This window comes from Bactrocera tryoni, chromosome 2 (assembly GCF_016617805.1).
Source record: "Bactrocera tryoni isolate S06 chromosome 2, CSIRO_BtryS06_freeze2, whole genome shotgun sequence".
Classification (NCBI taxonomy): Eukaryota; Metazoa; Arthropoda; class Insecta; order Diptera; family Tephritidae; genus Bactrocera; species Bactrocera tryoni.
This window is the reverse complement of record NC_052500.1, coordinates 82,522,285-82,544,787: the sequence shown is the minus strand read 5'-3', so window position 1 is coordinate 82,544,787 and position 22,503 is coordinate 82,522,285. Positions and strand designations below refer to the sequence as shown.

Below are 22,503 nucleotides of genomic sequence, written 5' to 3'. Positions count from 1 at the left end.
GAAATAGTTGCTTTCAAATGCCTTTAGATTCTCTCTAAATTGAATATACAAGATTAATGGCAATGAGCGGGCAACATATGTAACTTTTATATATGTATATAGACACATATAATATATAAATATGTACTTTTGTTTGTTAGCTTCTCAATGGCAGTTTTGCCAACTGTAACGATTGTAGTTTTCAAAGAATGAACATACGTTGAAATATATAGCTGAAAAATATTGAAAATATAAACAAAAGCAGTCTAAGGGTGGTCGCATAGTGGAACAGAGAACAACGTTGAAATGAGCAAAAACTCGCCATGCATTGGATGGTAGCGAATCGAACAAACTGGACAGCACTTAGGGTACACTCCTTCAAAATGGCTTCTGACGCAGGCGAAAGTGAACTATGATTCTTTGTTAGTGGCGAAATTGGTTTTTCCCCGTCAAAAAACTGTTTTGTAATTCCTCAATTATGAGAATACTAACTGGTCACTGTTTGGTAGCGACAAACGCCAAGAAAACTGCAGGAAATGTCTAGAGCACCAGGGACACAATGTAGCATATCTTGTACACTTGTCCCGCATTGGTAAGACTACGCCCCAAAATGATACTCTGGAAGAGGTATAGATAGCCAGGCCGCAGAGTGTATTAAAATTCACGTCAAGCGCAGGCATCCTAAATCTTGAACTTAAGAAGTGAACTTCATCTGGTATCGCAAATGGCTAAACTGGTCTATGCGTGGCTTGTTGGTCTATCAGATTAACCTAACCTAACCTAACCCCTCAATTATGTTTTCTATAGTCTTAAGTTTCTTAATAAATAAATTTTCATTTGCCTTTTGTGCCATTCACAATAGTAAACCTGATCTTAAATATGCAAAACAAAACTTGGTGGCATTGAAAATAGCGGAAATATCGCTCTCTTGTACGTATTCAATTCGATAAATTTGTTGTTGTTTCTACATGTAACTCTTTTGCAAGACAGAAGAAGAAGCGAGCATATAAATGATGAATCGAACACAGCTTATATGTGGTTAGCTTTTGGCGTAGCGAAGAGTGCTCAACAGCAGTGTGGACTGAACGAGTCCTCTATGCCTTACCACTCCCACAAATGTAGTGAAAATTTATCGCTGAACAATAATGATTGTTGGAAAACATATTTAGGTAGAGACTTAGCACACGACTCAAAAAATTTCAGGGATATAAGGTTATAAACTGTTTAAATTAAGTCCAAAGTATCCAAGTCTTTCAACCTCATATAAGGAAAGTCTCATACCTTTTCATATAATGCTCAAAATTGTTATTGAAAAATAACCACAATTTGAGGCTCCCTGGTAGAATGACAGAAGTTATTGAAAGCCTGAATAATATAGACCGTTTATACCGCATCATTGATAATAGAGCTCGCGGCACTATTCTTAATCGCCGTTCACCTAGACTATGATAAGGCGAGATAGGTGTCAACATTTATAGTATTACTGAGCGCAAGAGAGCGAAGAATGAAGATCACCCAGAGTATAATCGCGAATCCCATAAATGTGTTTACACACAAATTTATACATCTCTTATATACAACTCGACTTGATACGATTATATATAGTATATACTTGTATATATGAATAGATTTGTGTGTACGCCAGAATTAAAAATGGGCCACCATACGAATTCGCGAGCAACAAAAGGCGAATTTTGCGCAAACTATACAATAACAAATATGGAAAACGCATAAAAAACGGCACAGAATCAAAATAAAAGAAAAGAACGAGATCACAATGACACTGACCGGCGCGAGATCAGCGAGATTAAGACGGCGTCGCGGATAGGTGTCGCCGCGTTCGCTCGTCATTAGCTGAACGTAGCCGCGCAAATTGGACCAGCACAGGCCATTAGTTGAGCCTGGCAAGTGCGTGTAAGCGGAGCGGTCTGAGGAACACTTTTCGATCAAAAATTGCAAAAAACCGAAATTCATACACAAAGCACTTTACTAATGCCCAAATTTGGCTAATTCAAAGACTTTTTTTTCGGCAAAGAGGTCAATGCGCCGCGCTTGAAATTCGTTAGTGTAGCGCTACGTCATAATACGCGCGTTTGTGTGAGTGTGTGTATGTGGCGAGATGTTGAAATTGAGCATAATTTGCACATTGTTCGCGTCCATTATTTGGCGCACCACGCCGACCAATTGTAGCCGCCCCTACGGTCACGGCGGCAATGTGAATCAAATTTTGGCAACGAATATAAAAAATTACATGGACACAACGGCGCGGCCATGCGAAAACTTCTATCAGTACGCTTGTGGCCACTGGCCGCAGCAGCACATCGAGCAATTGGATTTCGGCGATACGCTTGGGCTGCTGGATTATGAGCTCAACCGCAAGTTGGAGCATTTGCTGCGGCGCCAGCTCAACGCCAGTGCCAGCAGTGCGGTTAGCAGCAGCACAACTACGGTGGCAACACCAACATCATCCGGCGACAGCTTAACTGCTGTCGTCACGAATTTTGTCACAGCCGCAGCGGCATTGGAGGGTCCCTACGCTATGGTGGGCGATCTGGTCGTGGAGCCGCAGCCAGCAGCGTCCAGCACTACTCCGGCCACAACGACAGCGTCCACTTACCTGCTGGAGGATGCGGTTGGTGAACCGCTGATTTACGAGAAAGCACGCATTTACTATCGCTCCTGCAAGAAGGTGAAGCCTTACAATCTGAAGAAATATTTACAACTCATACAGCCGGGTTTCGGCGCGCACTGGTGCATTTTGGCACGCAACGGTGGCAAGAAATGGCATGCGGAGCATTTTGACTGGCTGTCGGCGATTGCCAAGTTACGTTTGTACGGGCTGAATGGTGTGCTCTTGAAGGAGGAAGTGCTGCCGCGTTGGGATGAGTCCAGCAGTAATAGCATTTACCTGGACAAACCGAATTTGGCTGAGACAGAGCCCACCGAGGAGGGCATAATGATCGAGCTGCTCTTGGATATTGGCCAAACGAAGCGTGCCGCAAACGAGGTAGCGCGTGAGGTGCACACCTTCGCTTTGCGTCTACACAAACTGCACGAAATTGAGGACGAAGAGGGCGCCAAGGAGATGCAGCTGGGCTACTTGCAGGAGTATGTGCAGGAAATAAATTGGCTTGAGCTGCTAAAACAGCTGAAAGGTGTCTCAACCAATCTCGAAACCACCGTCATTATACAAAATATACCATACATGCGTGCCTTGGTGCGTCTACTCGCCGATACGCCCAAAGAGACGCAGTGCAACTATATTATGCTGAAGTTTTTGCTCTACCTGAAACAGCGTGGACCGGCGGAGATTTCGAAGCATGAGTGCATTTCGAGTTTGCGACGCGCCATGCCTTTGGCTATGAGCTATATTGTGGGGCGTCATTACTACAAGGATATGGCGCAGACGGACGAAAATGTACAAGAGATATTTGCACGACTACAACAAAAGTTCTATGAAATCATCAGCGATAATCGGCTGCAGCTGCAACGTCCCATCGTAGATTCCCTGCTGCAGAAGATCACCAGCATGCGTCTGCAAATAGGCAATTCACCGCGTAAGGCCACGCCTGAGTATTACGATGAGTACTATGAACGTGTTGAGCTCGATCCGAATAACTTCTATGTCAATCAGCTGAGTTTACTGCGTTTGGCCGTTGAAAAGAGCCATGAGAGTTTGGACTCTGTGGTCGCTAGCAATTTTAGCACGCCCGAAAATGATTCTTATGTGCTGTCCGATTGGGCGGGCAGCTCTTCATCACCATTCTATGTGAAGCCGAAGAACTTAATTATTGTCCCATATGGCTACTTGCAGATGCCCATATACCATCGCGGCTTGCGCGATATCTTCAAGTACTCGGTGCTCGGTTTCAGCATTGCACACGAGCTGCTGCACGGCTTCGACTCTGCGGGCATCGACTACGATAGCATCGGCAACATAATGGGACCCAGCGAGGAGATTGCGGCGAATCAGCGCTTTATGCAAGGACTGCGTTGCATGCAGAATGAGCTGGCTACTGGCTCGCGTAGTCTAAATGAGAAGCTGGCTGATTACGAGGGTTTCCGTTTAGCCTACGACACCTACTTTAGCCGCAACAAGACTCACAGGACGGGTGGCATGCTTAGCAAGCTGCTACCGGAATTCACGGACAAACAACTATTCTTCGTCAACTTTGCGCAATTCTTCTGCAGCAAGGTGCAGCGCAGTCTCAGGCAGACCGCCTATTTGGAGCACGCAATCGATGAGTTGCGCGTGCTGCAGACATTGGCTAACTTTGAGGAATTCTCACGCGAATTCGGTTGCGAGCGACGTGCGAAAATGCAGTCGAAACATCGATGTCGACTTTGGTGAAGCCGCTACAGAAGAAAGCTAATCAAACTGTTGTTGTTGTGAATATAGCAAAGGGTAATATGAAACTGATAAGCTCGAATATTTTGATCGTAAGAGTGCAATAAACAAAAATAAATGTATTTGAAGAGTATATTTAAAGTAAGAGAACTTTTGTGAAAAGCTTTAGCCAAAAGCTCAAAAACTATTCAAGCATTCTGTTAAGCTTTCGCTGTATGTGTTGGATTATATTTTATATGATAGAGACGATTATGTACATATACTCCTGTACATAAACTGATATAAATGAGTATTTGGTGGTTGGTAATGCTTTGAGACAGGATTGGCTATTTGTAAATATTGTGCAAGAGAAAAGTTTAAGTTTTACCTTAAGCTTATTAATAAAGTAAATAGTAATTTAAAAATATTTATTTGAACTGTGTATTTTGTGTATATTAAACCGAAATATTATTTGTCACAAAGTGAACATACAACAGAAAAATACGTGGAAAGCTGCACTCAGCTATTATAAATCGTAAGGAACGTGAGAAAGCGCCGCTAGATGTCACAGTGGCCCATGTGCGGAATTAACTGCGTTGTAACTGCTTGCAACGCCGAAGAACTGAGTTTTTTCTAACCTTCTTTGAAAACTGACTAATTAATTTATTTATAGATAAAAAATCGAATCTATTTAATATTTGAATAATAATTGAAATCTTATTACTTCGACCGATTTCGAGAAGTATTGCTTAGTTGGTCGTGTGAAAATCTCAGGTCGATCATTACAGCCGTTTCAGAGAAATTTTCCTCACCCACTATGCTATCCGACAAATTCGGCAAAAGGTTGGTTCGAACACCCAAAATAGATACACATATAGTTATATTTGGAAGTGGGGTAGTATAAAATTAAACTTAAACTATACTATATCCAATATTATATGTTCAGTCAAGTTTGCTAAGATATCCTAGCATATATATTAGGGTGCCCCTTATTTTGCAAAGTTTTAAATTTTTAACACTTGGAAATAAATTTGTACCTTATTGGGAGTACGACAACCCGTACCGACTTGCATCGAAATATTTTTATACATGTTGCAGTAGTGGTGCGTACTCACGGCATTTGTCATTTGTTCTCAATTATTCTCGCGATTAACACGTATTGTCATACATTTAAAAAATGGCAGTGGAATTAAGAACCAATAAAAAATATGTTTTTTCGTTGGTGCTTTAATTATCAAATAATAGGCGCAAAGTTACCCTCCAATCGTCAAGTTCGTGCAGTACTTGTTTAACATTCGCGAATTAAATTGACTGTTGGTGAAAGCGCTAAACTCGTCATTCGGGAGCGCATTATATTTTTTATTAGTTGATTTATCACACGCTGATGCTTTGGAACTGATGAAAATTGAAGAAGATTAGATAGTTTTCTCTTTACCAGGGTGTTCAGGGTATTTAGCGGGTGTAGACAAAAAGTTAGCCGAAAAAGGAGAAAACGCAAGTCAGAGGAAATTATATGAATACGAAAAAAGATGTGAGCAAATGTGTTTCAGAGATTTATCGTCATCTGTTACTGCGCAAGATTCTATTCAAATACAAGAACATCGCGATTAACTTACAAGCTCTGATGAAAGCTTTAAGGAACCCTTTGCATCCACCTCTCAAATGGTAAGTTCTGAAACTACCACAAGAAGAGGAAGGAAAAAGTCTATCACGCCTAAGTTAGTTGCAGCTTTAGACAGATGTCAATTAAGCCTAAGGGATTCTGTATATTTACTTACTTCAGGCTGTAATAGCAGCGCTAGAACTTACTTGTGATGATCCGGGTTAACGTTTACGTAGGAAAATGAAATTTTCTATTTAAGTAAATCTGGGTAACTTAAAAAGAAATAGGAGGTATGCATTTCGATATATAAAAAAAAAGTTCTCTCATATAAGAGACACCCTTATACATATTGATTACATAATATATAATATATATATATAAATAAATAATATTAAAACTTGAAAATAATTTACAAAAATACATTAAAGTAGTAGTCTGGTAACTTATGCCTATTTTCATGACTCCTTTGGAGGGTGTTTTTTATAGGAAAATAAAAATTAATTATCTTGAATATTTAGGGTGTTTTTATTCACATATTGAAAATAAAATAAAAAAATTACTTGAAAAAATGTAATACTTTACGGATATTACTATTATTATTATCACTCGAAGTTGGAACCTCAAACAAATGCACGTGGGTGGCCCGGGTAATTTTGGCTCTTAATGTTATCTGAAATCAAATAATCTTGACTATTCTTAATATACATATAGACATGTCATTCTGGTCGGAATTAATTCAGTTAAATTTCAAGGTTAAATAACAAAATGGCGTACTTTGAAAAAAAGTCCTTTTATTTTAGCAAAGAAAGTGTTGTACTTTCAGATAAAGCAAAAAAAAAATCGATTTTTTGAACCCAAGTTACCAGACTACTACCTTAAAGGTGCAAGAATTCTTTATTTTAAAATTTTTGAAATTGAATTGGTAGATAAAGCTTTCGTACTTTTTATTTAGTTTATTGAAATATTGAGACGGTTTTTTTTACAGTGAAATAAAAAAAAAATCTGAAAATGGTGAACTTTAAACAATTAACGATTGATGAGCGGTCAGCCATAATTAGTTTGCACAAAGATCGATCACACGCAGCGTTATATGGAATAAAAATTTAATAAAAGCCAGGTTGCAATTTGAGATTTCATTGCCGACTACAACAAAGAAAATCGAGTCATCAGGAAGGAGAGACAAGGACGCCCGTAAATTACAATGGATAGAGTTGATAAATGAATTTTGAATATTTCCAATTTTGACCCCTTCAAATCAGTTCGTAAAATTCGCGCGCGGCTTATAAAGGAAGTCAAAAAAGACCCCTCAGTATGCACTGTCCGTAACAGATTGAAGCTACACTACCTAAATAAGGCAAATAGGAAAAAACGACAAGAATTTTATGAAGAGGACATATTAAAACCTCAAAACTTTTGGCATAATGTGCTTCGTTATTTCCATGGTATGGTTTACGTTTGGCGCTCACCCGAACAAGAACTACCATACAAGTGCACTTTAAGTCGGTGGAAAAGGCCTTAATAGTTTGGGGATGCTTATCTGCGAATACCCTAGTAATATTTTAGTCCTGAAAGGAAAAGTTATTGCTGCAGTTTATTTAAATATTTTGAAGGAGCCCGCCATCCGCGACGGTCACCGACTAACTGGGCCGGAGTGTCAGGGGAATGTTACTTGCAGAATTTAGTTCAAATCGATGAAGCATCGGAAAACGGCTGTATCTCAAAATATATTATCGGATCAATTTTAGAGCTTAGGATATTTTAGATTTAATCAAGACAATAATTTTTTTCTGGAGCCTTGAAACTCAAGTTACTCCTTAAAGTTTTATAAGACAACAAACAACTCTTAATAATAGCAATCGCTTAAATGTATATCTCCGCTACCTAGATGATTTTTCTATAAGTCAAATAATAAGAGACAATAAGCAAGTCCCTAGAAGGTGCTGCTCGCACAACTGCTAAAGAACGCAGAAGGAAGCATTCCTTCCAACGTGTTGGCAAGCAATATTTCTTACAAAAAAAGCGAAAGCAATATTTATTATTTATACTAGTTTATTGTAAAAAATAATTCACAGATAAAAAACGTAACTTCAAATACATAACTAAATACTAAACTTTAAGGATTCGATTGGCTTGTTTTGGTAGAAAATAGTAAATTTTATGGCTCAGTAGTCATTTCGACATGTTCGTCGCTTCACGCCCTAATATAGCTCACATCTCTCCTCCGCAAACATGGCATCGCCTGGCTTGCACTCGTACTCTAAAGTGAAGGCCTCGAATTGCTTGAGAGTCTGTCGCAAGCGCACATCGTCCGCATCGTGATCGAAGAAAGTCGGTAGCAAATTGCCACAGAAAAACTGAGCCACATTTAAGAAGAACAAACGCCGCGGCGTTATATCTGTGAAGCTCGGCTGACGCGCATTCATGCTAGAATTGGGGTGGAAGAGCGTGTCGTAGGCCACACGAATGCCCATAAAGTCCGCCGCACGCTCATCGAGACTCTCTGTCTTAGGATAATTCAAACACTCAAACCCACTGACAAACTCCTCATCCGAGAGAATAGATTTACCGAGCCAATCTGTTATGCCCGAAAAGTCGAAGTGCACACCGCTATACTCGAAGCCATGCATAATCTCGTGGGTGAGCACAAAACCGAATATGCCCATTTTCATTATATCATGCATGTTGACATGATACGCAGGCGGCTGCAGAAAAGCATACGGTATGATGACCAAATTTTTACGAAACATATAGTACGGCGTGCAGCTGTCACCATCGCTGATGAAGTGGTAGTCGCTGGGCGATGGCGCCGGCGCCGTTAGCTGATCGTGTTCTTTGCGTGAGCGCAGTTTCAGCAAGAGCAGATGATTTTTATGGTAATTATTGGGGTCGATGTGCACGTCGGCATAGTACTTATCGATGAAACGCTCATCAACGCTTGCCGGCAGATTGCCGATGTTGAAGCGCATGGCGGACAATTTGCTTTGAAGGAATGCAAGCTGATTTGGCAGCAGTTTCATTCTGTTATTTTTCAGTCTTGCGCTGAATTCGCGCCTTGTCAAGTTAAAAATGCGCTCAACATCGGCGATGTACTTGGCGTCTGAGCCGCCATAGAATTGTTGCTTGTAGAGGAAATTAACAGCCAGTTCCATCTTTTTGCGCACATCCCACATACAGTCCATCTTCGTGAAGTTGTCAGCACTATCTTTCATCAGAAACAGTGCGAATTTCACCATTATATAATTATCGATCAAGCTAGGCTCGGTATTACTCAGAACCTTGTTGAGCGCGGGAAAGTATTCACGGTTGTTGATTTGCACTTCATAGTCCTCTGTCAGTGTGTAGCTCAGTACCAATTGCAGATACAATTGCCATGGAACTTCTGGCATTTCGTCCTTCAATTTCGACAACGATATGGGCTGCGGTCCTGTTTTATCTTCAGTTTCACGCAGAATCATTAGTCTCTCCTCGAACTTATGCAGTTGCTTTGCTACCTCAATCGCACGCACTCTCGCTACCCCCAACTCTATAAGCAACGCTGCGATCACTATCTCATCAGGCAACTTGTCCGTGGGTTTGTCCAAATCGATTAGATACCGATTGGAGTCACTCTCGTCCTCCAACAGTATGTGTTCGAAGAGGGCTCCTTTAAAGCGATAGCGACGTAACTTGGCCAGCGTGAACAGCCAGTTGAAGCGTTCGGCCGGCCACGTGGCATTGGGCTCGCGCACCTCGAGCATCAGCTGCCAGTCCAAGTGGGAGCTGGGACGCACCAGCTGCAAGTAACGCTTCAATTGCAAACCTTTTGTGCGCCTACATGTTTGATAGTAGAGAAAGAGTTTATCCGTGTAGGTTTCGTTGCCGGCTTCAGCGCTGCCTTCCAGCTGATAGTTTTGAAAGTAGTCGATTAAACGCTTATTGACCTTGTGATCCATCAAGCTGGTGACTTCGTAGTACTGCTCGTTCGAGTGTACGTTAGCCCAATTGCCGCAGGCGTAGCGGTAGTAGTCGTCGCATGGATTTATGAGCGGGTCCACGTAGCTAGCGATCGCCTCAATTTGGTTCTCATTGACGCTGGCGAACACACCTTTGTGTGCGGGTTTTATCAAGAGTGTCAGTAGACATAGTGCTAGCCTTGTTAAGGCTCTGTGTAAACGCATTTTGTTGTTGGTGGCGCTTATTTATTGTTGAATTTGTTATATTTGTATTTGAAGTGGGTAACGTAGAAATTATGCCAATTCGCTCTGCCAAAATGTTATCACTGAAAACGTTTGAAGTTAATGAATATATTGATTTTATTTTGTTAGCAATTTATTTTATGGTAAAAGAGTTAACATTTTACAGTTTCTTTTTCAGGATAGTCTTTCCAAATTAAGAGTTATTCATTTTTAAAGCTAAAAAGTTTCTTATGTAGACTATATTTTTAATAAAGTTTATGCCTTCTAGAAGGCGATCCCACCTCCTCAGGTATTGTTATCTTGTGCCGATGAGTGGGCTCAGTAAGTGAAATGATGCTGAGAGCGATGCCGGCGATAGTTCAACTACTGACGTTACTGACCAAGAAGGAAGACCGTAGCAGCAAAAATCCACATAACGCAATGCTTCTGCGAGGGAGGCTGTATCGTCTGTTTCACATGTTAGTGAAAGCTACCGCAAGGGTCTGTCTTGAAGCAAGCGTTATAAATGTGGCATTTTCATGGCCGGTTCATAAGCCAAGATAGCAGCCCTACAAACGAACTTCCAAATCTCTGTTCCCACGACAATGGGGTCTATGTAACCGGAACGGACCTGGATTTTTACCCAGCCGAGGACTGTCAACTCGGCATCTTTCCTCGAAAATACTTCAGGAATATTTTCTGCCACTACAACAAAAACAAGCACACCTGTGCTACTTACTTAAGTTTCTGATAATACTTGATGACTGAAACCAATTTTAAGCCTACGCTCCAACCGGACTTAAGGGAAGTTCTAGAGCGCAGTTGTCGAATTTTTAAAAAATATATCTTGGTTGTATCAAATATACAAGCCAATTTCGAAATTACACATAACAAGGTGTCCATTATCGTAACGAACGCCTGGCATTCGAAACAAGCCACTATTTGATCACCCCGTGGTTGCTTCTATCGACAACGGAATCATAACCGTGTTTTAAACCGTAAGCTTTGATAGCTGAAAAAACGGAAAACGGCGAAAGATACGTAGTTTATAATGTAATCTGAGTTATATTAGCATCAATTGCATTTTCGAAAAGTTTTCGGACTGATTTGTCTTGCAAAAGTCTCCAAACTGGCCGACCAAAATCAAGTGCTTGTATGGAAAACTATTTTATTCCATAAGATATCTTTTCAAAATTTGGTAAAGTTTACTTTTAAAAGTAAGACTACAATCCCCAAATATTTTATTGGAATCGGACCACTACAGCGTACAGCTGCCATACGAACAGACCCATCAATATCAAGTCGTTGTATGGAAAACTTTTTTATTTGATGAGATATATTCACGATATTTGGCATACTTTAATCTCAAAGTAAAGGCTACAATCCTCAATCATAGCTTTTGTAATCGGATTTTTATATCTTATAATTCCCATATAAAGCGATCGATCAATATCAAGTTTTTATATGGAAATTGTTTTATTTCACAAGATAAGTATCTTCTCAAAATTCGGTATAGTTTACTTTTCACAGTAAGGCTCAAATCTGCAAACATATTTTTTTGAATCGGATTGCTACAGCTTATAGCTGAACGATCAATATTAAGTTCTTTTACAAGAAACTTTTTATTTGAAAAAATATATCTTTACGAAATTTGGCACAAATCACAATCTCCGAACATATTGTGTAGATTGAACCACTATAGCATATAGCTGCCATACAAACTAACCAATCTAAATTAAGATGAAGGTCTCTGTATGCCCTTAACTGATATAAGAAATGCACCGCTGAAGAGTGTTATAGCTTCGGCAAAGCTAAAGTTAACGGTTTTTTAATTTAATTATCATTCAATTTCTACCTTTTCACTTTTATTCAACACTTCCTCGATGTTTTTGATTTAATTATATTTTTAGAATTATTCGCTGGATATTTTAATTACACAGCATAAACATTTCACTTAGATAAAGCGTTGAAAATTACTTTAACACAGCTGTGGTTTCCTCTTTCTCGAATTACACCGCCCGTTCACGCTTCCGCTGAGCAACTGCCTTGTACTAGGCGAATAATTCGATCAAATGCGAAAAATTCTCCGAATCAAAAGTTATTATTTGTTTACAATGAAAAAACCCAGCTTTAGCGATAAGACGCACGCTTGCTATGCTCAATCTAAAAAAGTAATAAGGTACGAAGAGTTCACACCCAAACAAAGCAAAAGCTCAGCTGAACAGTCAAGTCAACAGTTTTCCCTTTGATTGAGCAAATCGGCGTTGACTTTCGTTTCGAACTTAGGGACCACATTAGATCATATGCTGATAATATTGCAAATTGTTGGGTCCACTTACTGGTGTGAGCAAAAGTTGATTTTTTTTTTAATATTAGGGTGGCACTTTATGAATGATTTAAAAAATAACTTGTTTTAGGGACACAGAGTAAGCCAGCAAAAGAGTGCTCACTGCAGTAAGCAGTACTATAGAATGTTTTGTCAGCATTATATTAAAGAATTTATAATTTTTTTATCCAAAGTTTACTTTGGACCTGAAAATTTTTGATTAAATAAGGAAGAAAAATAATTAAACGAAACGAATAATCGAAAGAAACCGTTTTTAACTCTTGAAAACTCAATCACGCCGCTCTCCTTCCTCCTAACCTCCTCAGATCGCCCAAAAAATTATTTTCCCCCTCAAAAAAGTAAACGTCATACAATATCTTTAATTTCTGCAATATATCGAAATATGGACCTTTTTCATTTTAAAATGTCTCACCCTAATATAAAATATTTTTGATGAATGAGAAGCTTGCTATACACAATATCTTCCGGGTAGGCGTTACCGCAAACAAATATAAACATAGCGATGTGCTGCTCATACCCGTCATATTCGGCGGTCAATGCCACAAGGGACGCAAGAAATGAACCGCAAATCGAAAGAAGAAACAAAGCTTTTCAAGTTCATGACTGACCAGTTCAATGTACAATGAAGTGATAAGCCACAAATTGTATGTAAGAAAGGTGCTGACACTAAGAAATTCCATTTAATTTTATATGAAATTAAAAATATTTCTTATAATTAGCAAGTTGCAGCGCTTTCGCTAACAATCAATCATTGCCCTCGAACTTTCGAGTTAGTAATTTGCCGTTATTAGCAACAATTAGCTGCCGTCACATACGAATGGAATTGCTCACAAGCAAATAATGCTCACATTCATATTTACAAATTTACATATATACATATCTACTTACATATATGCATTTGTGTATTTGCTTAACCCTCAGGTGCTGCCATCGTTTGTTTAACTATTGCCTATTAAATATTGAATGCAAATAGACTGCATGTAAGCGCCACCGCGTTACGCAAATAGTAAATTGTTATTGTGTTAGTTGGAATTGTACATGCCATAATAATCTTAAAGTTCTCTGAGTCATCAATAAGACCACAAGCGGCGTGTAAACAGCAGCGAAGCGCCGTCAGAAGCCTACGCCGTGGGGGAGCTAATAAATAACTGCTTCCAGTTGGACTAGTTACGCTCACTAGGCCTTGTAGGGCATGTGGCGATACAATTTTATGATGAGTACGGACAATTATGTTGTGAGAGTATAGCGTAAATAGATAACATAACTTAAACTTAACTTAACTTAACTTAACTAAGCTTAACTTAACTTAACTTAACTTAACTTAACTTAACTTAACTTAACTTAACTTAACTTAACTTAACTTAACTTAACTTAACTTAACTTAACTTAACTTAACTTAACTTAACTTAACTTAACTTAACTTAACTTAACGCAACGTAACGTAACATAACATTTTATAATATCATAATTGTGATTTTGTATACATACCTCAAAATAATTATATCATATTATGGTAGCCAAAACTTAATCAGGAAACAAAATCAATTGACAAGACTTAAAACTAACATAACTCAATATAGCCGAAAATATAGTACAACAGCATTCGGAATAATTTAGGCAGCAGTCAATTCAGTTTAAGACTTGTGTTGCATAAAAAGTTGCAGCCCTTCATCCATTTACATATGTAGGTACATCCATATGTACATACTCCGAATATTTTAGGATTTTCTTATTTAAGGAATGGGGTTTGGGGCTCATGACTTTCAAAAAATATATTTTGAGCAAATTTATTTCAGACCGATATTATCAAAATTTTTAACGGTTCACAATCGAAAACGGGGACTAGTCAATCAACCCCAAAACTGTCTGAGAAATTATTTTGGTAGGAAAACTTAAACTTCTACCCATAGAGCGTAACTCGATCGTACTTATACAACGTGAGATACAAATTACTAAAGCTATTCATTGGAAATATAATAAGTCTATTTTACCATACCTTATATGAATATGAATAGTCTATATAACATTGATCAAATGTGACCTGGACAGCTTAGTTTGTTAACGTTTATGAATACAAATCTTTCTTATCATTTCCACAACAGGCTTCTTTTAAGTCAATACAAGCCTGCAACGTATTTCACCAGCAATGATCTTTTGATAAATGGTTCTCAGCAACATACGTTGTCTAGAGTGTCGTGTCATGTTGTGATCTCTATGAAAGATCAGTGAAAACCATTTTGAGCTATTGTTTCCAAATCACTTAATTTTTGCGAAAAACAGTTTCGTGTTAACGTTTGTCAAACAATGCTTTCCCTCCACCAGGCGGTCATAAAACGTACCATTACTGGCCCTGGATTTATGCTTCCGATCCTTACACAGACGTTGAATTGTCCGAATATCGTGGAAATGGTGAGCCAAATCCGAAAAAAGCACGTCATAGCAGGTCAAAAATCAAGGTTCTGTTGACATTTTTCTTCGATTATTGAGGTGTGGTACACTCTGAATTCCTTCCGCCCATCCAAACTGTCAACAAGGAATATTATTTGAATGTTATACGGAAGAAAATATGGATTGTGGTATTTTACCGAAGTTAAAGAGAAAGCGGGTAGAACAGTTTCAAGACAGTAGTGCTTAGCTTCCTTGGAAACTATAAAGCTGAGAATTATGACGAAATGATCTGTGACATGATTACGAATTTCTTCTTCATCTGAGGTAGAATGTATCTAAAGATGTACATGTTTCATACTCATATTGATAAATTTAGGTATAATATGGAAGCTTATTCAGAAGAACAAGGCGAACGCTTCTATCAAGTTGTAAAAGAATTTCAGAGACATTATCAAAGCCAATATAGTGAGAACGTGATAGAGGACTATATTTGGGGGTTAATACTTGAAACTTGTACGAAACATGACAGGAAAAATATGAGCAATTTGCATGTTTAGTCAATATTAAAATGTCTATTGAGAATCCTTAATGAATGATCAGAACTTTTTTGTTCTTATTTTCAAAAAGATATTATATATAAGAGGTTTACTAGTATTACTTAAGAAAAACATGTAAAAAATATTGCGTATCTAAAGCTTTTACATTTTCTGATCCTTCTGCCACTTTCTGGATTTCATTCCAAAAGAAACTCGCCTACTTGGCGACCAAGCCAATCAAGCCAATGTCTAATATCCTGTTCTGATGGGAACTGTATTCAAGAGAGGGTGTTTAGCATCGACTGGATCAAATAGTAAGTCAGAAGGGGTAAGTCTGGGATAAAATATGAGTGACTTCTCAGCGTGGTTTCCCAGCTAACAATGTGAGTTGTCCCCGGTAGTATTCTTCAGTAATGATTTCATCTAGTTTTACAATCTCATAATATAGCACGCCCTGCTGATCGCGCCAGAGTTCAGCTTTGCCATTGATTTGGCTGGTTGACCAGGTTTCACATATAATTGTTTGCACTTAAGAGTAACATAATGATTCCACCAATATGCAGTGACTTTCGGTTGAAGTTTTCTTTATATTAACGTGACGAGGAAGAGCTATACGCAAACATACTTTTTCAGACACTGAGTTAGACATAGTTGAAGAATTGAAAACAAAAAATTATTGCTGTTTACTGATCAGATGAATGACATAAGTATACCCAAAAGGCGCACAAGAACAGTAGCTTTTCAATATGTAATTATTATTAGTAATATATAAATATTGAAAGTTACGCAATTTCTCGTTTATATATCCGAATAAACTCGTAGTTATAGATCTGATAATATTTTGCAGTTTGAATGTTTGTAAATTCCCAAATATATCTTACTTTGATAGGGTTCGCACTACTGCAGACCCAAAATGGCTGTTGCATGCCATATATACTGCAGACAATTCTTTCGGCAATAAAAATAAATATTTGTGGCACTTACTTGTACTTTGCGGACTCTGTAATCATCTGATCGTTCTCACGGGTCCAGTAATTCAACGAAGTGGGATTTGCTTCGATGAAACACTCCAGCGTGACATTGAAGTACATGGGTATGCCAACCAGCTGATGGGGTATCCAAACCATTGGTGAAACTGTAAGGGTAATTTCATAAATTGTTGGTTTATTCGGTTATAACTGTAGTATATATGTATTTAAGCAATATATTTATTTCTATACTATGACTGTAAGTTTTTTTGAACATAAGTGGGTTAAGTTAGTATCAGGTAAGTATTTATTTTTATTATCATAAAGAATCATTTTTGCTTATATTAAGTGTGTGGTACTTACAATCAACGCTGACTTTAATGCGCTTGGAGACACTGGGCGGCACACCGTTGGTGGCGATGCATAAATAAGCGCCCATGTGCAGACGGGAGATGCGCTCCAGCTCCAAAGCTTCGCCATCCACTTCGAGAACTGGAAAAAAGACGATAAAGAAGAGGTGTTTAGGGCTAGATAGTGGACACAGTTTATATATAAATATATAAATATATTGTTATATACAGTTTTAGAAGTAAAATTCCATTTTTGGTTTCCTCAAATTTTTATTTAAATACAAATATGCCTGTATATTTACAAGTGTGTATATATTTATGTGTATGTAGCTATGGATAAGCCCCTCTCACACATCAACACATCAACAAACCCTAAAATCTTGATTAGCAATATGTTGCATGCGAGTGTTGCAATACAAGCAAGAAAGCTGTGCGCTTAAGGCATCAGATAGCTTTGAAAACTTTCAACACACACACACAGACACACTACACAAGTACACATATGTACCCACTTGCCACATGTCCATTATTAGAAAGTTTGCCAGCGCCTTTGTGCGCACTTGGAATTGCTACGGCAAAGCAACAATTGCTGAGCAACTAACTGACTGACTGACTGACAACGTGAGGCGCCACTCACCGCAGCTGGCAAATTTCTACATTGTTGCCATAGTTGCATTTTGCATGTTATAGCACCTCAAAGTTATGCAAGCATGCGTGTGGGAGTGTGTGTGTGTGCAAGTGGAGCGCTGACAAAGTTCCGATTGCAATTGTTGCCGATGCCGCAGCTGCATTCGATTCGCATGGCTGCAGGCATTTGAAGAGGACCTCGCACACAGCTGCTACCCTCTCCATATGCACGAGTATATGGTTGTGTGAGTTCTATGCATATGTGTGTGCGAGCTGGCAGTAACATTTGGTTGTGCTCACCTGTAGGCATGCAACTTGGACCTTGTTCGTAGTTTGCTTATTAGTTTTTAATGGAATGTAAACAAAGCAATTGCTATTTTGGCTGTGAAAGCCTTCGAGGACAATGGAAATTGAGGCGGCCACTAAGAGTTGGCCAAGAAAATTGTGTTTAGTTGGAGTTTTCGGTGTAACAGCGATAACTGAAAGGACTTGAAATGCTAAACCGTTTAAATTCAGATATTCAATAGTGCCATCGTAGCCGAGGAACTGGCGCTCCTAGAATATTTGAGTATGGGGGAATTTCAGATGGAATGCTCTGTTATATTTTAGCTTCGCATCCGTTCTAACTATCAGAACAGTTGAACTTACTGTGTGAAAGATTAAAACCCACCGTCAACAAACTAATTGGGCCTTACCCTGGAAAATCAACAACTAACCAGATATTCACTATACGCCAAATCTTGGGAAAGACCCGTGAAAAGAGAATCGATACACACCACCTCTTCGTCGATTTCAAAGCTGCTACCTTTATGCTGCAATGTCTAAATTTCGTATCCCCGCAAAACTAATACGACTGTGTAAACTGACGTTGAGCAATACCAAATGCTTCGTCAGGATCGGTAAGGACCTCTCCGAACTGTTTAATACCATACGAGGTTTCAGACAAGACGACTCCCTATCATGCGACTTCTTTAACCTACTCCTGGAGAAAACAATTCAGCCTACATAACTAAATAGAGAAGGTACAATATTCTTTAAGTGTGTAAAGCTTCTGAGGACAAGACGAAATACCCTCTGTCATCAAACAAACAGCCATCGCATTCGTGAATTGGCTCGCACGTCACTATTGCCAGTAATAACTTTGGAGTCGTAGATAATTTCGTCTCTCTTGGAACCAGTGTTAATACCAACAAGAATGTCAGCCTTGAAATTCAACGCAGATTAACTCTTGTAAACAGATGCTACTTCGAACTCAGTAGCCAAATGAGAAATAAAGTCCTCTCTCCACGTCAAAGACTTTACCAGTCATTCTGCTCTGAAAGTATTCGACGCAGTACGCTTCCTACGGTGGGAAAGAGGAAGATCTCCACTCCGTTGGAGAGATCAGGTGGAGAAGAACCTGCCTACACTTGGAGTCTTCAAACGAAGGCTTCCGAAACCTGAAACTCAAACACAAAACAATCGAAGAATGTTTCAACGGTTTTTCGAAACAAGAGCCTCAGCTCTTAGCTTGAGTATTCCTATTCGGAATGCATTTTCAATTACAAACTCCGCAAATGATTTAAGGTAGAGCCACCACAAAACTACCTATGTCATGAGTTCGCATTCTACCAAACACGTATTGACATTATAGAGAGTCAATGGCTTCTATAGAAAATAAAGGAAAGCGTTGCTATAGATATCATCTAGTTTTGTTGACTGAACATAATAACTTCTCGAAACTGGTCAACAGTATTTTGGGTGTTAAGTGAGAACCCTAGTAAAGTCCAAAAAGATGGTGAACCACCGCCCGATCAATTCAGGTACTTTGTTATTGCCTCAAATGGCTGCTAAACCATACTTAACTTGTTCCTCTACCAATGCAAAACATTGAGAAGTGAGTTTGAGGTTATGACAATATAAATTAAAAGCTGCGAACTCTGAAGCTTCCTCATGAAAAATGTAATTTCGTCCAACTTATTCTGCTGCTTGACCATAAAATCTGTGCTCAAACCAATCTAAATAATTTAATTGCCACCAACAGCGACAAAGGACATCATTACTTGCTCCCTCACAATAGAGGTATCCCTGAGTGCTTTAACTATCTCCTGAAGTGCGATAACAACATCAACAGCGGACAGAAGCACCGGCAGCTAACCGTACGACACCGCACAACCGCAAAAAGTCACAGTGACAGCAATAAAATTTCGTAAAGTCACAAGAGCACAGCGGACGACGTGCGATTGCAGGGGGGAAGCGTTGGAAATGGTGTCACTTTTACAACGAAATGCTGACAATTAAATGCTTTGCGCTCGTTTTTGTTCGCTTGCTGTTACATAAGTACTTATTTACTAGCACTTACCTTCCATCGTTTTGTTGATCACAATTTTATTGCCGTCATCTCGTCTCCATCTAATTGATGGCTCCGGGCTACCTTTCGCCTTGCAGCGCAGCGTCACATTGTCACCTTCGCGCACAATGACGTCACTGGAGGTGAGTGCATCGTCGATGTTCGGCGGTACTGTGGGAGAGAAAAAAGAAGAAGAAATTGTGAGACCGTTAGTCAAGTTAGGGGAAGAGAGAGGATGCGAGCAGTAAAAATATTAAATAACTAAGTGGCACGCCCCACTTTCAGCGACAAAAGTGCCTTCCCATTAAAAGGGGGAAAAATATATATTTCATATTTCATATTACTATTTTCGGAGAGTTCAAAATGAGCAAAGTTGCAATGAATAAAAATTATGCAAATGTCCAACAATGAAAAGCAAGATGCTTCATAATAGTCATAAAGGTAAGCAGAGCTGATACGAAACTTTTAGGAGGAAAATATGTTTTTGCTTAAGGATTAAAATAAAAAGTGCAGAAATCACGCTTTCTCCACTTTGTAGCACAATGTAAGGGAAAAAATTATAAAAAAATACTCACAAAATTTTCCGCCTCAAGTAAGGCGTCCGTCCTTAAAAATATGTACGTATATATTTTTTTATTTTATTAAAATTGTCTGAGCTGGAGGAAGTCTTTGGCAGCGGATGTTGTGGTAAGCGAATTAAAATATGGAAAACAAGGTAGCGAAAGCCACAATGCCAGACCGAGGAAATTAATGCAATTGAAATGACAAAAAGGAAAGCAAAAAGCAAGTATTTCAGATTAAAATGTGTGCGATGGAAATGTTGAAAATAAAAGGGACTGAAATCGCGAAAAGGCTAGCGCGGACTTGCCACAAATAGTTGCGCATTTCCATTGAAACAGTCATTGTTACAGTTGTGGGTAATAAGATGGGTATGACTATAGAACATTTTTAAATATATAAAAAGTAAGGAAGGCTAATTTCAGATGCAACGAAGCTATAGTAGCCTTTTCAGATGCATTTCTTGTGGTATAAAAATAGCTTTAGCTTGATTTTGATAGGTCGGATTGTATGGCAGCTACATGATATATTTGTCCAATATAAGCAATAAATATAATGAATGATTCCAACGATACTCTGGATAATAATTGATGCCAAATTTCATAGCGATTACTTCTCAAATAAATAGTTTTCCATACAAGGACTTCAGCTTGAGCGGTCAATTTGTAAGTCAGCTATATGCTAAAGCGGTTCAATCTTAACAATTTCTTCAGAGATTATAGCAGTGGTTTGGATAACAATCTATACAAAAATACGGGAGAAAATCTTGTCAACTAAGAAATTGTTTTATAGAAGAACTTAATTTTGTACGGTGGTCAGTTTGTGTGGCAGCTATATGCTATCGTTATCTGATCTAAACCATCTCTTCAGATATTTTAGCATTGCTTTAGAAAATGATCTGTGCCAAATTTCGTGAAGATATCTCGTCAAATAGAAAAGTTTTCTATATGAGGCCTTGAGTTTAATCGGTCAGTTTGTATGTCAGCTATACGCAATAGTTGTTCGATATCGATGATTGCAACAAATGAGCAGCTTCTTGGAGAGAAAAGAACGTGTACAATATTTCACAGTGATAGCTCATAAATAAAGGGGCTGGTGCACATATATAGAAATAGGCACATGGCTAAATGGACTCAGCTAGGAATACTGCTCATAATTACCGACTGAAATTTATTGTATCTTTAACCTTAAGGTCTTTGAACTTTATGGGTAAATCTTGAGTTTTAAAAGCTATGAATCGTTGTCCGTCTAAGGTCAAGCTTATCTTAAAGGAGATTAGATACGGCTTTAATTTCTCCTGGGCAGCGCTTTAAGAACATACTTATACCTCTGAGCTGCTTGCCGTTTGCGCAAAAATACTTTTTTGCTACTGTTTACAAAAATTAACAATCATTTCATTACAATAAGGTATCCCTATTGCACTGCCCGCAGCTGTACCCATTTTGTAATCCGTTTTCTTCGCATTGCAAGCATTTTCCGTTTCTTCCTCGCAGCGTTATGACGTTCCTACCAAAACTTCTTTAGAGTTGAGTGCTGACCTTTTCTTATAAACTCACATTTATTTTCACACACATACACACACGCACATATACATTCCTTGCATTCAGTCTGACTGCAGCAGCGACTCAACAACAATTGAAAGCATTATGAGTATTTCCTTTGTAGACATAATTTTCATAGCTGGAAGCATTCTTGCATTTTTCTAAGTTTCCGTTTTGCGCTTTTCTTCGTCGCTTTTCGGCGTCTTTTGGCAGTCAAAAACCAAAAAAAAAAAATAATCCAGCAAAGGTGCTGCGATGAGCTGCTTCCAAAAATAGAAAATTTTTTTCAGAGTCCTAAGCTACAAATATGCGCTCATAAATATTCTTATGTGAGTAGGTCCATTTGATGTTTTACTTGTCTCTATTACTTTAAGAGACGAGTGCCCGTAAGGCACTTGTTGATGGATCTTTTGCGAGTAATGCTTCAGCTTTTATTATGGCAATTACATAAAAATTTAATTGTTATACCTTCTGACCCATCTGAAAGGAAGCTCTTCGCTCGGCCTGTAACTGGAAGTTCTTTTGTCCCCAGCCCCAAACTTTACTTGTCGATACAAGGTGTATTCTACAAAATTAAATTTGTTCAAAAATGCAATATACGCGTGTATTATTTGCAGTATTGCACTTGTGAATTTTGCAATATTCGCTTTCTTCTAGCCTAATTTGCAATTTCGTTTTAAATTTAAATTAATTGCAATTGTTAGAAGAAAATCGAAAATACGCAATTTATTGCTTCGATTTGAGTGCAAATTTTTATCAGTTTCAATAAAACCAGCTCACCGGCCATCCACGATCA

The 22,503-nt window shown here is 38.6% G+C and overlaps 3 protein-coding genes across 4 annotated transcripts in view; 1 reads left to right on the top strand and 2 right to left on the bottom strand.

Moving 5' to 3' along the window:
- LOC120768879 (interference hedgehog) overlaps window positions 1–22,503 on the bottom strand; it is a 221,041-nt gene that overhangs the window by 18,545 nt on the left and 179,993 nt on the right. The window contains exons 4-6 of the mRNA XM_040095632.1: window positions 19,621–19,779; window positions 16,666–16,794; window positions 16,319–16,469 (exon numbers count right to left, since the gene is read on the bottom strand). Coding sequence (XP_039951566.1) covers window positions 16,319–16,469; window positions 16,666–16,794; window positions 19,621–19,779 — 439 coding nt within the window. The remainder of the gene's footprint in view (window positions 1–16,318; window positions 16,470–16,665; window positions 16,795–19,620; window positions 19,780–22,503) is intronic.
- Window positions 1,786–4,460, top strand: LOC120767580 (neprilysin-4-like). Its single transcript, XM_040093725.1, has one exon. It carries the CDS (start codon window positions 2,099–2,101, stop codon window positions 4,328–4,330), a length of 2,232 nt encoding a protein of 743 aa, XP_039949659.1. The 5' UTR covers window positions 1,786–2,098; the 3' UTR covers window positions 4,331–4,460.
- Window positions 7,941–12,113, bottom strand: LOC120767581 (membrane metallo-endopeptidase-like 1). 2 transcript variants are annotated; one of them, XM_040093728.1, is made up of 2 exons: window positions 12,041–12,113; window positions 7,941–10,167 (listed from the first exon to the last, which is right to left on the bottom strand). In XM_040093728.1, the coding sequence occupies exon 2, from the start codon at window positions 10,064–10,066 to the stop codon at window positions 8,108–8,110; it is 1,959 nt and encodes a 652-aa protein (XP_039949662.1). In that variant the 5' UTR covers window positions 10,067–10,167; window positions 12,041–12,113; the 3' UTR covers window positions 7,941–8,107. The 2 variants fall into 2 exon arrangements, with proteins under 2 accessions (XP_039949662.1, XP_039949660.1); XM_040093726.1 differs by having other exon boundaries at window positions 11,919–12,112.

Excerpts from the sequence above, each read along its gene's own strand:
- LOC120767580 (XM_040093725.1), top strand. The coding sequence starts at position 2,099 with ATGTTGAAATTGAGCATAATTTGCACATTGTTCGCGTCCATTATTTGG.
- LOC120767581 (XM_040093728.1), bottom strand. The coding sequence starts at position 10,066 with ATGCGTTTACACAGAGCCTTAACAAGGCTAGCACTATGTCTACTGACA.